Below are 15,497 nucleotides of genomic sequence, written 5' to 3' on the forward strand. Positions count from 1 at the left end.
ATGATCTGGAATGACATCATGTACTCATATAGCCTATTGGTATGAAGACCAACTTGATGTTGCTACCTAGTGTTATTAGAGACCTTCTTTGGCTATTTCAAAATACAATGGAACAGAATCCACGTTGAAACTCTAGGCTGTCCAACCGAATATATAGAAGAACAAACAGAATTATACCCGTTGTTCTGGCTATCACATACAAGCAGTAAATTTTTTTCATATAACACAAATGTGGTGGGCTGGTGGCCAACCAAGTGAACAAGAACAAGCCTTTATTTCTCATGACCACTTGTTCCTGAAACACAACAAAGGCAATGTCATATCCTTTGCAATCTTGGAGACAAACCTGAAACAAAGCCATACTTCAGAAGATCCTAAAGAGCAATGAACATGGCTAGAATTACAATGACCTCTTCTTCTCAACCTTGTACCTCACCTGAGACTGGAGAGCCAAAGACCCCTTCCAAGTCTGCTCTAACACCTCATATTGATCCATTCCGTCTCACCTTAATATGATAGGACCCAAAATATTTGCTTCCCTACAAATAAAATGACGGTTCTGTAGGGTATTGTAAGGATTTTCCGAGGAATTTTTTTGGCTCGGACAAACACACAAACACCTTGTGTGGACAACATAACTGACGAGATCCACACACACGCGTGCGCATCTGAAGTTGATGGAGGGCGGTGCAGAAGGGCCAGCAAGGTCGCCAACTAATGCAAACGACGACCGGATGGCGGTGGCTCTAGTCGAGCGACGAGTGTGAACCCTGCGTGGCGGCGCATAACGAGGAGCTCGGGCGCGCTGGGAAGAGGAGGAGCTGATGCCGAACGGTGTTGCAGGGTGCCACGATCTATGGCCTGGGCCCGCGACTGGCGCGGTAATGGATCGAGCATCGCAGGGCGCGCGCCGCCGCCTCTGGCGGCTAGGTCGCGAGGTGAGCGAGAGAGGAGAAGCCTATGCTCGTGTCTGCTAATGTTTTTTTCCAACCCGGGATGAAACGTTTTCTCACTTTAAAACGTCAGGGTAGACAATATAAAATAAAACTAGACTGCATAATTCTTGATAATTGGGTTGATGTCTTTTGATGAGAGAAATAAGCAATGTGCTACAATAAAATTAACCTGGTCATGTGTTGGATATATGGATCGATCAATTGAGCAAGAACATGAACATATCTTAGACATGTCCAAATATGGTACTAATTAATTTCACTGTGGAGACATTGCTCTATCAGTGATTCAATCTATGGGAGAGGCTTTGAAAATGTGGAATAAACTGCAACTCATTATTTTACTTCACACTACACTACACATATATTCAGGTTGAAAAAGCATATAACATTATTAGTCATCAATATTGGAAGCATCTACACTTTGTCAGGCTCACCAAGGATACAGAAAACACTCCAACAAGCCCTCGATATATTCCTTGATTGTATCTCGGACATAGTAATGAACAAATTCATTAGCCAATTAACTTGCGAAGTGTCAGATAGGCAATCAGGCAGAGAACAATGTAATAAGTAATGTGCAGTAGTGGTCATGACTCTCGACCATGTTCAGAGCAGAATAACATAGAAATAAAATTTCTTAGTTTTACTATAGCATTACCTCAAAAACTTGGCGACAATCCAGGAAACAGTACACGCAATAGCTTTCTGTTGCAAAAAAGAGGCATCATCTTTCTGTTTAATATATTCAATCTTGACACAGCTGCGGTAAAGAAGGGAGAAAGTGGTTGAACCTGTGATGACTGCAACTGGTAGTCGGCAACCATGCTACAAACGCTTCGGTTTCACAGCAATCACAAGGGTACGTGAGATCGATGGACAAAATAACGATTTAATAAGGAGGAGACAAACCTTCTACGAAGTTATCAAGGATGAACTCGGTTGTTCTGCTGTTACGGAGTCTCCAAGCCAAGATCATAGCAAAGCTCCATGCCATGGATCTCGTAAGCATGAGTCCCTGATAGGCACAAAAAAATTTCTTCCTTCCCAATTGGAAAATAGATTAGTTAGTTAGTGTATAAAAACTAAACTAATTACAACGACCATCCAGTAGCCGCCCTCCCGCTGCTCCACCCGCGGCTCCAGCCGCTCCGCCGGGACGGCCGAGGCAGACGGAGATGCGGACGACAACGACGACGGCGCGGAGATGACCGCACACTGGACGGGGCGGGCGCGGCTGGGCCCCCGCGAGCTCTAGCTCGACGGACCTCAAGTTGTCGCCGGATTCAGCCGGGAAACGAAAGGAACCGTCCATCCCCGACCTACAGTTGTTCCAGCCTCGCCGGAAGGCCGCCCCACGATGCCACAGCGCCGCCCGTCACCTCGTCGGTGCTGGAGATGGAGCGTCTGGATAAGATGAGACAAAGGATCGTGATTGAAATTTTTACAAATGTAGGAGGATTTTTGAAACAATGAAGCGTTTTCTCAGATCCACTTAGGAAGGGACTGCGGGTTGATTTCAACAAAACAGAAGTTTTTTTATAAAAGTATCATGACGGACGACAGAAACGCTCCGCGCTTTACTATTACTAGTACAAATGCCCGTGCGTTGCACTGGGCAAGAAAAAAATATAGATAGTAAACAACATGATAATCTCAACCAATACATAGGATCATAATCAAGCACATAATATTGTTAAAGAGTACATAATATTCAGTATTTGTGAGAATGTTGGATGCACTCTTGCAAGGAGAGTAAATTCTCCTCTGTAGTAGGAGTATCTTGTTGATTTTTGTGAAGTATAGCATCTACTGCCTGAACCTACAACCGAGAAGGAATTGCAACAGTGGGATCCAGTATTGCAAGGCTTTGTTTCAAGGGATTCCTGTAATTCACCCACAGATCAGTACTATTAACTAAATGCTGTGAGAAGGAATCCTACAAACAGAGTTCATTGGATGTGCATAAGATTTTATTTCAATGTATGTATATAGGAAAACTGAAGCTTCCTATGACCCATAAAGTTAGACAAAAGCTTTCACATAGGTCAATAAAGATGTACCTATGTGAAAAAATAAATATGTACCTGATTCTGCTCGGTTCCGGATGGGTTACCGTTTGGGCGATGAGTCTGCGAAGGGTATGTTATTGGGGTTGTAGGATCATTTTCCCCAGCAAATGAATCATATTCTTTATTACCACTGCAAATTAGAGGCTGCCCAACATCATTTGACGGGAACTGATAAAAGACTTTGGAAACAACAAGCTCCTCCTGCTTTTCATCTTGATCTACCCCAAGGTGATACTGATGCATTCTCCAATTAGTTTTTTCTGCCTTGCCACCTCCTTTTCGAGAACCTATGTAAAGAACCAATATTTTCTTCCACCCTTTTATGACACCGTTATTACCTAAGATAGATCTGGATTTTCCAGTCTTCTGCCATCTGTGATTCTCATCACAAACAGTGTGGTCACTGTGGCTAATCTTGCGACGATTACGCTTGCCAACATCGTAGGCATTTGATACGTGGAAGAAATGACTGGCGATTCCGTCTAATTTGACACCTGCAGACATATATGAATTAGCTAACTATTTAATTCAGAAGGCCCTGATAGCAAGTCTAAGTAAGAATCATGTACCAGGGAGATTTTCCGGATGTGTATGGCAGATTCCTTCCGCCTCCTCTATGGTTGGAATAAAACCATTTATTAGTACATGGGATGCTGCCCTGCCGACCTTTCCTTCTAAATGTTCAACCAGTTCAAGGTCAGTTGGATCAAACTTAACACCAGCAGGGAGTCCTGGCCACTGTGATAAAACCTGCAATACAAAGCAGGGATCCTTCATGAACAGAGGGTCGCGTATTCTTGTTGTGATGGTGTGTGCAGAGTTATCACCCGAATTGATATATATTAGGAACAAATTATGAAAACAAGAATGAGATGCAATCGGGAATAGGGGGAGAACCAATAGCAAAAGGGCCCGTGCGTTGCAACGGGAACTATATGTTATATTGTTTAACTAAGACTACCAATTATCTATGACATGAACTCTTGTTCCTCCACCTGTCGTCCTTTGAAAAAATGTAGAAGCAAACTGTGGTTTAACTAAGACTACCAATTATCTATGACATGAACTCTTGTTCCTCCACCTGTCATCCTTTGAAAAAATGTAGAAGCAAACTGTAGATTTGGAGAATAAAAAATGAAGAGAATCAAACCGATTTGATTAGATGAGCGTGTTCCTCCCTGTATCCATCAAAGTCTGATTTGTTTTTCTTTTCTGAACATGTTTGCTGTGAAAAGAAGTGTGTTGTATGAACTATCTGGTTTGATTATCTCAAGAAAAGATGGTCTGAACCAACTATTACATCTAGAAAGAAAGGAAAATACGACTGCAATGCCGATCCGAGTTTTCAGATCCAACTGAGGCATAGGTTATTGGTTTCAGAGTTTTTTAGATGAACACAGAGCTCTCCCTCCGGTTCCATTGCAAGATGAAACCCAAAAAAGTAGGAGGTTTTAATGCAATGCAGTTCATTACAGAGAGATACAGTGGCCTAGCTTGCTTGGATTAGCTACATTCTACAGATTACACAGGACAACAGAGGCAGAGGAAGTAGTAGTTATACAGAGCACACCAAAGAGCTTGGGACTGATTTCTTTCCCGGGATACAAAATCCAGCCCGGGAAGAAGTTGCCAGCAGAAATACATTCACCAAAACAGTGCGGCTTCTAAATCTGGTTACTCCTAACTGTGACAACGGAATGGAGTATGCTGATTGATTACTTACTGTGGGAGGGACGGGCGAGAGCAGGCAGGTCTAGTGTTACTGTCATGTCACAGGAAGATGAAGCACTCCATGGACACCAGCGGGTTTTCCAGGGACTCCTTCCCCTCGCCCTCGCCCTCGCCGGCCGCCGCGTCGCCGTCGCTGCCTGGGGGGTATGAGTATCCATATCCTCCTACTCCGGCGCCTTCGGCGTCGGTGGTGACGCACAGTGCGTAGGAGGGCCGTGTGTGCGTGGCTTCGACGTCGCCAGCGCCGGCTGGGGAGGCGTCTCCTGCGCACGCGGGGGCGTCGGCGCGCGGCCGCACGGCCTCGAGGGCACGGGCGGCTTCCTCTGCGCGCACGACGCCGAGCTCGCGGTGTCGCAGCGCTGTTCCTCCCTCACCTCGCCGGTGCTGGAGATGGAGCGTCTGGATAAGATGAAACAAAGGATCGTGATTGAAATTCTTACAAATGTAGGGGGCTTTTTAAAACAATGAAGCGTTTTCTCAGATCCACTTAAGACAGGACTGCGGGTTGATTTACCAAAAACAGGAGGGTTTTATTGTAAAAATACCATGACGGACGGCAGAAGCGCTCGACGCTTTATTATTAGGGGAGGAGTAAAGTCTGAAAACAACCCTGTCTTCATACACTCCGTCGGATTCTAACCCCGACCTTCCAATCCCTGAAATCGACACCCCCACCTCTCCAATCTCGGTGGTCAGCGCCCTTAACCTGGTTTAAGGGTGGGATTTGACGAATTAATGACGCCCCCACACCCCCACCCCCCCTCTCTCTCTTTGACTCACTTCCTCTCTTCTTATCCCCATTCGTGTGAGGCAGGGAGCGGAACTCCGACGGCGGGATTCCTCTGCGATTGAGAGAGGGCGGTGATTGTCGGCGGCGCACCTGATGTCCGGGTCGACTGCTTCGGCTTACTCCGGCGGCGGTCAGATTCGAAGGAGAGGCGGGCCTGCTCGGTCGCCGGTGCCCTACAGAGAGCAGCCGATGGACTACGAGACGGCGAAGAATTGCAGCTTGTGCGGGAAGAAGGCGCCAAGGTGGATCTCATGGAGTCCAGCAAATCCTGGAAGGAGGTATTATTCATGCGTGGAAGCTCAGGTAAGCTCGAGCTGTGCTTTCTTTCTCTTTCTTTTCTCTGTTCTGTTTGAACTAAGCACCAAAACATGGGGATTAACAGTGTGATTTAGTTGGCCAGCATGGTTTTGTGGAGTGGCATGATGGCCCAACAACGCCATTTCTTCGTGATTTGCTTGGAGATCTCCGGGACAAAGTGTGGATGCTGGAAGAGGAAGCTACCCAACTGCCAACTGAGAATGATGTTGCTGTGTTAAGAAAGGAATTGGAAAAGAAGACTGTAGTAATTTCTGAAATTGTTGCTAGGTGTGAGAAGAAGTTGAGAGTCAGATGTACAAATCTATGATTTATGCTTTGGTTCTCTTCTTGGCTGGGTTTGTTGCAGGCATGATATTATCTTAGTTTTAGAAGAGGAATGCAATATAATGCATTTAGTGAGCTAGCAGGGATTGCAATGTAATCGATCTGAACCATGTATGATGGACATTCCCAATGAAAATGAATGAAGTGATCTGAATTCTCATTTAGTGAGATATCATATGCTTTTTATTTGACAGCAACAACTTGATTATGCAGTTCATTTAACTGAATATATTGTCTGAATTCTCATTTAGTTGATCTGAATTATCAACTGAATATATTGTCTAACCTGATATGCAGTTCATTTAACAGCACCAAATCTGCTAAAGATTATATGCATCAAAACTGCATTTCATTTAACAGCATCAAATCTGTATTGTGCTAATACATTCATTTAAAGATGATATGGTACTTTTGGCAATGACCTTAGCAGTAACCAGTTTGTTGTCTCTGTTTTGTGCACATTGGTGTTCATCTTCAAATGTGATGATTTGAAACCTAGAACACCTACTGGTCTTAGCTGCATATAACATCCAGGGGCACCCAGGCCAATCACATTTTGCTCTAACTCTGACCTCCTCTGACTTCAAGAATGAAATGCTTCTTTTGGTAGCAAGCCCATATCTCTTGATAGCTCTACACAACTGTTTCTTGCTTTTGAAAACCATTCCAAGACTAAAATGAGGAATGTCAGATCTTGAGTTAAACCTGACAAACTGGCTCTTCCTCCTAACCATGTTGCCATCTTCATCCTCATCATAGGAGTAGTCTTCGTCTGATGACTCAAACTCCATGTCCTCCACAACTTCCTCCACATTTGCTACCAAATCAATGGGCACTGCCTATTGGGGAACGTCGCATGGGAAACAAAAAATTTCCTACGCGCACGAAGACCTATCATGGTGATGTCCATCTACGAGAGGGGATGAGTGATCTACGTACCCTTGTAGATCGTACAGCAGAAGCGTTAGAGAACGCGGTTGATGTAGTGGAACGTCCTCACGTCCCTCGATCCGCCCCGCGAACAATCCCGCGATCAGTCCCATGATCTAGTACCGAACGGACGGCACCTCCGCGTTCAGCACACGTACAGCTCGACGATGATCTCGGCCTTCTTGATCCAGCAAGAGAGACGGAGAGGTAGAAGAGTTTTCCGGCAGCGTGACGGCGCTCTGGAGGTTGGTGATGACCTTGTCTCAGCAGGGCTCCGCCCGAGCTCCGCAGAAACGTGATCTAGAGGAAAAAGCGTGGAGGTATGTGGTCGGGCAGCCGTGAGAAAGTCGTCTCAAATCAGCCCTAATTGCTCCATATATATAGGAGGAGGGAGGGGGGGCCTTGCCTTGGGGTCCAAGGACCCCCAAGGAGTCGGCCGAGCCAAGGGGGGGAGGACTCCCCCCCCAAACCGAGTTGGACTTGGTTTGGTGGGAGGAGTCCCCCTTCCTTCCCACCTCCTTCCCTTTTTTTTATTTCCTCTTGATTTTTCTTCTCTTGGCGCATTGGGCACTTGTGGGCTGTCCCACCAGCCCACTAAGGGCTGGTGTGGCTCCCCAAATGCCTATGGGCTTCCCCGGGGTGGGTTGCCCCCCCGGTGAACTCCCGGAACCCATTCGTCATTCCCGGTACATTCCCGGTAACTCCGAAAACCTTCCGGTAATCAAATGAGGTCATCCTATATATCAATCTTCATTTCCGGACCATTCCGGAAACCCTCGTGACGTCCGTGATCTCATCCGGGACTCCGAACAACATTCGGTAACCAACCATATAACTCAAATACGCATAAAACAACGTCGAACCTTTAGTGTGCAGACCCTGCGGGTTCGAGAACTATGTAGACATGACCCGAGAGACTCCTCGGTCAATATCCAATAGCGGGACCTGGATGCCCATATTGGATCCTACATATTCTACGAAGATCTTATCGTTTGAACCTCAGTGCCAAGGATTCGTATAATCCCGTATGTCATTCCCTTTGTCCTTCGGTATGTTACTTGCCCGAGATTCGATCGACAGTATCCGCATACCTATTTCAATCTCGTTTACCGGCAAGTCCCTTTACTCGTTCCTTAATACAAGATCCCGCAACTTACACTAAGTTACATTGCTTGCAAGGCTTGTGTGTGATGTTGCATTACCGAGTGGGCCCCGAGATACCTCTCCGTCACACGGAGTGACAAATCCCAGTCTTGATCCATACTAGCTCAACTAACACCTTCGGAGATACCTGTAGAGTATCTTTATAGTCACCCAGTTACATTGCGACGTTTGATACACACAAAGCATTCCTCCGGTGTCAGTAAGTTATATGATCTCATGGTCATAGGAATAAATACTTGACACGCAGAAAACAGCAGCAACAAAATGACACGATCAACATGCTACGTCTATTAGTTTGGGTCTAGTCCATCACGTGATTCTCCCAATGACGTGATCCAGTTATCAAGCAACAACACCTTGTTCATAATCAGAAGACACTGACTATCATCGATCAACTGGCTAGCCAACTAGAGGCATGCTAGGGACGGTGTTTTGTCTATGTATCCACACATGTAAATGAGTCTTCATTCAATACAATTATAGCATGGATAATAAACTATTATCTTGATACAGGAATTATAATAATAACTATACATTTATTATTGCCTCTAGGGCATAATTCCAACAGTCTCCCACTTGCACTAGAGTCAATAATCTAGCCCTCACATCACCATGTGAATTACATTGTAATAAATCTAACACCAATACAGTTCTGGTGTCGATCATGTTTTGGCCGTGGAAGAGGTTTAGTCAGCGGGTCTGCTACATTCAGATCCGTGTGCACTTTGCATATATTTACGTCCTCCTCCTCGACGTAGTCGCGGATGAGGTTGAAGCGTCGTTTGATGTGTCTGGTCTTCTTGTGAAACCTTGGTTCCTTTGCTAAGGCAATGGCACCAGTGTTGTCACAGAACAAGGTTATTGGATCCAGTGCATTTGGCACCACTCCAAGATCTGTCATGAACTGCTTCATCCAGACACCCTCCTTAGCCGCCTCCGAGGCAGCCATGTACTCCGCTTCACATGTAGAATCTGCTACGACGCTTTGCTTGGAACTGCACCAGCTTACTGCACCCCCATTAAGATTAAATACGTATCCGGTTTGCGACTTAGAGTCGTCCGGATCTGTGTCAAAGCTTGCATGGACGTAACCTTTTACGGCGAGCTCTTCGTCACCTCCATACACGAGAAACATCTCCTTAGTCCTTTTCAGGTACTTCAGGATATTCTTGACCGCTGTCCAGTGATCCACTCCTGGATTACTCTGGAACCTACCTGCCATACTTATGGCCAGGCTAACATCCGGTCTAGTGCACAGCATCGCATACATGATAGAACCTATGGCTGAAGCATAGGGGACGGAGCGCATATGCTCTCTATCTTCATCAGTTGCTGGGCACTGAGTCTTACTCAATCTCGTACCTTGTAACACTGGCAAGAACCCTTTCTTGGACTGTTCCATTTTGAACCTCTTCAAAACTTTATCAAGGTATGTGCTTTGTGAAAGTCCTATCAGGCGTTTTGATCTATCCCTATAGATCTTAATGCCTAGAATGTAAGCAGCTTCTCCTAGGTCCTTCATAGAGAAACTTTTATTCAAGTAACCTTTTATGCTCTCCAAAAACTCTACGTTGTTTCCAATCAGTAATATGTCATCCACATATAATATTAGAAACGCCACAGAGCTCCCACTCACTTTCTTGTAAATACAAGATTCTCCAACCACTTGTATACACCCAAATGCTTTGATCACCTCATCAAAGCGTTTGTTCCAACTCCGAGATGCTTGCACCAGTCCATAAATGGATCGCTGGAGCTTGCATACCTTGTTAGCACTTTTAGGATCGACAAAACCTTCGGGTTGCATCATATACAACTCTTCCTTAAGGAAACCGTTAAGGAACGCCGTTTTGACATCCATCTGCCAGATTTCATAATCGAAAAATGCAGCTATTGCTAACATTATTCTGACGGACTTAAGCATTGCCACGGGAGAGAAAGTCTCATCGTAGTCAATTCCTGGAACTTGTGAAAAACCCTTTGCCACAAGTCGAGCTTTATAAACGGTCACATTACCGTCAGCGTCCGTCTTCTTCTTAAAGATCCATTTGTTCTGAATAGCCTTGCGGCCCTCAGGTAGTATCTCCAAAGTCCACACTTTGTTCTCATACATGGATCCTATCTCGGATTTCATGGCTTCTAGCCATTTGTTGGAATCTGGGCCCACCATTGCTTCTTCATAATTTGCAGGTTCATTGTTGTCTAACAACATGATTGATAAGACGGGATTACCGTACCACTCTGGAGCAGCGCGTGATCTCGTCGACCTGCGTGGTTCAACAGAAACTTGAACTGGAGTTTCATGATCATCATCATTAACTTCCTCCTCAACCGGCGTCGCAATGACAGAGGTTTCCCCTTGCCCTGCGCCACCATCCATAGGGATGAGAGGTTCGACAACCTCGTCAAGTTCTATCTTCCTCCCACTCAATTCTCTCGAGAGAAACTCCCTCTCGAGAAAAGTTCCGTTCTTAGCAACAAACACTTTGCCCTCGGATTTGAGATAGAAGGTGTACCCAACTGTCTCTTTTGGGTAACCTATGAAGACGCATTTTTCCGCTTTGGGTTCCAGCTTTTCAGGCTGAAGCTTTTTGACATAAGCATCACATCCCCAAACTTTAAGAAACGACAACTTTGGCCTTTTGCCATACCACAGTTCGTATGGTGTCGTCTCAACGGATTTTGATGGTGCCCTATTTAAAGTGAATGCAGCTGTTTATAATGCATAACCCCAAAATGATAACGGCAAATCAGTAAGAGACATCATAGATCGCACCATCTCTAACAAAGTACGATTACGACGTTCGGACACACCATTACGCTGTGGTGTTTCAGGCGGTGTTAACTGCGAAACAATTCCACATTGTCTTAAGTGAGCACCAAACTCGAAACTCAGATATTCACCCCCACGATCAGACCGCAGGAACTTGATCTTCTTGTTATGATGATTTTCCACTTCACTCTGAAATTGCTTGAACTTTTCAAATGTTTTAGACTTGTGCTTCATCAAGTAGACATAACCATATCTACTCAAATCGTCAGTGAAGGTGAGAAAATAACGATATCCGCCGCGTGCCTCTACGCTCATTGGACCACACACATCGGTATGTATGATTTCCAACAAGTCACTTGCACGCTCCATTGTTCCGGAGAACGGAGTTTTAGTCATCTTGCCCATGAGGCATGGTTCGCACGTGTCAAGTGAATCAAAGTCAAGTGACTCCAAAAGTCCATCAGCATGGAGTTTCTTCATGCGCTTTACACCAATATGACCCAAGCGGCAGTGCCACAAAAATATGGCGCTATCATTGTTTACTCTAACTCTTTTGGTCTCAATGTTATGTATATGCGTATCGCTGTCAAGATTCAATATGAACAATCCTCTCACATTCGGTGCATGACCATAAAAGATGTTACTCATAGAAATAGAACAACCATTATTCTCAGACTTAAAAGAGTAACCGTCTCGCAATAAACAAGATCCAGATATAATGTTCATGCTCAACGCAGGCACTAAATAACAATGATTTAAGTTCATCACTAATCCCGATGGTAGCTGAAGTGACACTGTGCCGACGGCGATTGCATCAACCTTGGAACCGTTTCCCACGCGCATCGTCACTTCGTCTTTCGCCAGCCTTCGTCTATTCCGCAGTTCCTGCTTCGAGTTGCAAATGTGAGCAACAGAACCGGTATCAAATACCCAGGCACTACTACGAGAGCCGGTTAAGTACACATCAATAACATGTATATCAAATATACCTGATTTTTCTTTACCCGCCTTCTTATCTGCCAGATACTTGGGGCAATTGCGCTTCCAGTGACCCATACCCTTGCAATAGAAGCACTCTGTTTCAGGCTTAGGTCCAGCCTTGCGTTTCTTCGGCGGATTGGCAACAGGCTTGCCGCTCTTCTTCGAATTGCCCTTCTTGCCTTTGCCGTTTCTCTTGAAACTAGTGGTCTTGCTCACCATCAACACTTGATGCTCTTTACGGAGTTCAGACTCTGTGACTTTTAGCATCGCAAACAACTCGCCGGGAGACTTGTTCATCCCTTGCATGTTGTAGTTCAACACAAAGCCTTTATAGCTTGGCGGCAGTGATTGAAGGATTCTGTCAGTGATAGCCTCTTGCGGGAGTTCAATCCCCAGCTCAGCTAGACGGTTTGAGTACCCAGACATTTTGAGCACATGTTCACTGACAGACGAGTTTTCCTCCATCTTGCAAGCATAGAATTTATCGGAGGTCTCATACCTCTCGATCCGGGCGTTCTTCTGAAAGATAAACTTCAACTCCTGGAACATCTCAAATGCTCCATGACGCTCAAAGCGACGTTGAAGTCCCGGTTCTAAGCCATACAAGACTGCACATTGAACTATTGAGTAGTCCTCCTTACGCGCTAACCAAGCGTTCTTAACATCCTGATCAGCCGTAGCGGGTGGTTCATCTCCTAGCGCAGCATTAAGGACATAATCCTTCTTCCCAGCTTGTAAGATTAGCTTACGATTACGAGCCCAGTCTACAAAGTTGCTTCCATCATCTTTCAACTTAGCTTTCTCTAGGAACGTATTAACATTCAGGATGACACTCGCGTGAGCCATGATCTACAACACAAATATATCCAAAGTGGACTTAGACTATGTTCAAGATAATTAGAGTTCAACTTAATCAAATTATATGCTAAACTCCCACTCAAAAAGTACATCTCTCTAGTCATTTGAGTGGTTCATGATCCACTTACACTATCCCAAGTCCGATCATCACGTGAGTTGAGTATAGTTTCAGTGGTAAGCATCCCTATGCTAATCATATCAACTATATGATTCATGATCGACCTTTCGGTCTCATGTGTTCCGAGGCCATGTCTGCACATGCTAGGCTCGTCAAGCTTAACCCGAGTGTTCCGCGTGCGCAACTGTTTTGCACCCGTTGTATGTGAACGTTGAGTCTATCACACCTGATCATCACGTGGTGTCTCGAAACGACGAACTGTAGCAACGGTGCACAGTCGGGGAGAACACAATTTTGTCTTGAAATTTTAGTGAGAGATCACCTCATAATGCTACCGTCGTTCTAAGCAAAATAAGGTGCATAAAAGGATTAACATCACATGCAATTCATAAGTGACATGATATGGCCATCATCACGTGCTTCTTGATCTCCATCACCAAAGCACCGGCAGGATCTTCTTGTCACCGGCGCCACACCATGATCATCCATCAACGTGTTGCCATCAGGGTTGTCGTGCTACTTATGCTATTACTACTAAAGCTACATCCTAGCAAAATAGTAAACGCAGCTGCAAGCACAAACGTTAGTATAAAGACAACCCTATGGCTCCTGCCGGTTGCCGTACCATCGACATGCAAGTCGATATTTCTATTACAACATGATCATCTCATACATACAATATATCACATCACATCGTTGGCCATATCACATCACAATCATACCCTGCAAAAACAAGTTAGACGTCCTCTAATTTTGTTGTTGCATGTTTTACGTGGTGACCAAGGGTATCTAGTAGGATCGCATCTTACTTACGCAAACACCACAACGGAGATATATGAGTTGCTATTTAACCTCATCCAAGGACCTCCTCGGTCAAATCCGATTCAACTAAAGTTGGAGAAACCGTCACTTGCCAGTCATCTTTGAGCAAAGGGGGTTACTCGTAACGATGAAACCAGTCTCTCGTAAGCGTACGAGTAATGTCAGTCCAAGCCGCTTCAATCCAACAATACCGCGGAATCAAGAAAGGACTAAGGAGGGCAGCAAAGCGCACATCACCGCCCACAAAACCTTTTGTGTTCTACTCGAGAAGACATCTACGCATGAACATAGCTCTGATGCCACTGTTGGGGAACGTCGCATGGGAAACAAAAAATTTCCTACGCGCACGAAGACCTATCATGGTGATGTCCATCTACGAGAGGGGATGAGTGATCTACGTACCCTTATAGATCGTACAGCAGAAGCGTTAGAGAACGCGGTTGATGTAGTGGAACGTCCTCACGTCCCTCGATCCGCCCCGCGAACAATCCCGCGATCAGTCCCACGATCTAGTACCGAACGGACGGCACCTCCGCGTTCAGCACACGTACAGCTCGACGATGATCTCGGCCTTCTTGATCCAGCATGAGAGACGGAGAGGTAGAAGAGTTTTCCGGCAGTGTGACGGCGCTCCGGAGGTTGGTGATGACCTTGTCTCAGCAGGGCTCCGCCCGAGCTCCGCAGAAACGTGATCTAGAGGAAAAACCGTGGAGGTATGTGGTCGGGCAGCCGTGAGAAAGTCGTCTCAAATCAGCCCTAATTGCTCCATATATATAGGAGGAGGGAGGGGGGCCTTGCCTTGGGGTCCAAGGACCCCCAAGGAGTCGGCCGAGCCAAGGGGGGGAGGACTCCCCCCCCAAACCGAGTTGGACTTGGTTTGGTGGGAGGAGTCCCCCTTCCTTCCCACCTCCTTCCCTTTTTTTTCTTTCCTCTTGATTTTTCTTCTCTTGGCGCATTGGGCACTTGTGGGCTGTCCCACCAGCCCACTAAGGGCTGGTGTGGCTCCCCAAATGCCTATGGGCTTCCCCGGGGTGGGTTGCCCCCCCCCCCCGGTGAACTCCCGGAACCCATTCGTCATTCCCGGTACATTCCCGGTAACTCCGAAAACCTTCCGGTAATCAAATGAGGTCATCCTATATATCAATCTTCGTTTCCGGACCATTCCGGAAACCCTCTTGACGTCCGTGATCTCATCCGGGACTCCGAACAACATTCGGTAACCAACCATATAACTCAAATACGCATAAAACAACGTCGAACCTTAAGTGTGCAGACCCTGCGGGTTCGAGAACTATGTAGACATGACCCGAGAGACTCCTCGGTCAATATCCAATAGCGGGACCTGGATGCCCGTATTGGATCCTACATATTCTACGAAGATCTTATCGTTTGAACCTCAGTGCCAAGGATTCGTATAATCCCGTATGTCATTCCCTTTGTCCTTCGGTATGTTACTTGCCCGAGATTCGATCGTCAGTATCCGCATACCTATTTCAATCTCGTTTACCGGCAAGTCTCTTTACTCGTTCCGTAATACAAGATCCCGCAACTTACACTAAGTTACATTGCTTGCAAGGCTTGTGTGTGATGTTGCATTACCGAGTGGGCCCCGAGATACCTCTCCGTCACACGGAGTGACAAATCCCAGTCTTGATCCATACTA

The 15,497-nt window shown here is 45.8% G+C and overlaps 1 protein-coding gene across 1 annotated transcript; it reads right to left on the reverse strand.

Moving 5' to 3' along the window:
• Positions 1-2,593: 2,593 nt before the first annotated feature.
• On the reverse strand, positions 2,594-5,557 carry LOC123405630 (SUPPRESSOR OF GAMMA RESPONSE 1-like). Its single transcript, XM_045099250.1, has 4 exons — positions 5,537-5,557; positions 4,826-5,155; positions 3,595-3,775; positions 2,594-3,519 (listed from the first exon to the last, which is right to left on the reverse strand). Exons 1-4 carry the CDS (start codon positions 5,555-5,557, stop codon positions 3,017-3,019), a joined length of 1,035 nt encoding a protein of 344 aa, XP_044955185.1. The 3' UTR covers positions 2,594-3,016.
• Between the last annotated feature and the right edge of the window lie 9,940 nt (positions 5,558-15,497).

This window comes from Hordeum vulgare, chromosome 6H, assembly GCF_904849725.1.
Source record: "Hordeum vulgare subsp. vulgare chromosome 6H, MorexV3_pseudomolecules_assembly, whole genome shotgun sequence".
Classification (NCBI taxonomy): domain Eukaryota; kingdom Viridiplantae; phylum Streptophyta; class Magnoliopsida; order Poales; family Poaceae; genus Hordeum; species Hordeum vulgare.

Coding starts and splice junctions, on each gene's coding strand:
- LOC123405630 (XM_045099250.1), bottom strand. CDS start 5,557: ATGGGGATAAGAAGAGAGGAA. Junction 3,776..4,825: donor AGTCCCTGGAAAACCCGCTG/GTGTCCATGGAG, acceptor TTTGTATTGCAG/GTTTTATCACAGTGGCCAGG. Junction 3,520..3,594: donor ACATCCGGAAAATCTCCCTG/GTACATGATTCT, acceptor ATATGTCTGCAG/GTGTCAAATTAGACGGAATC.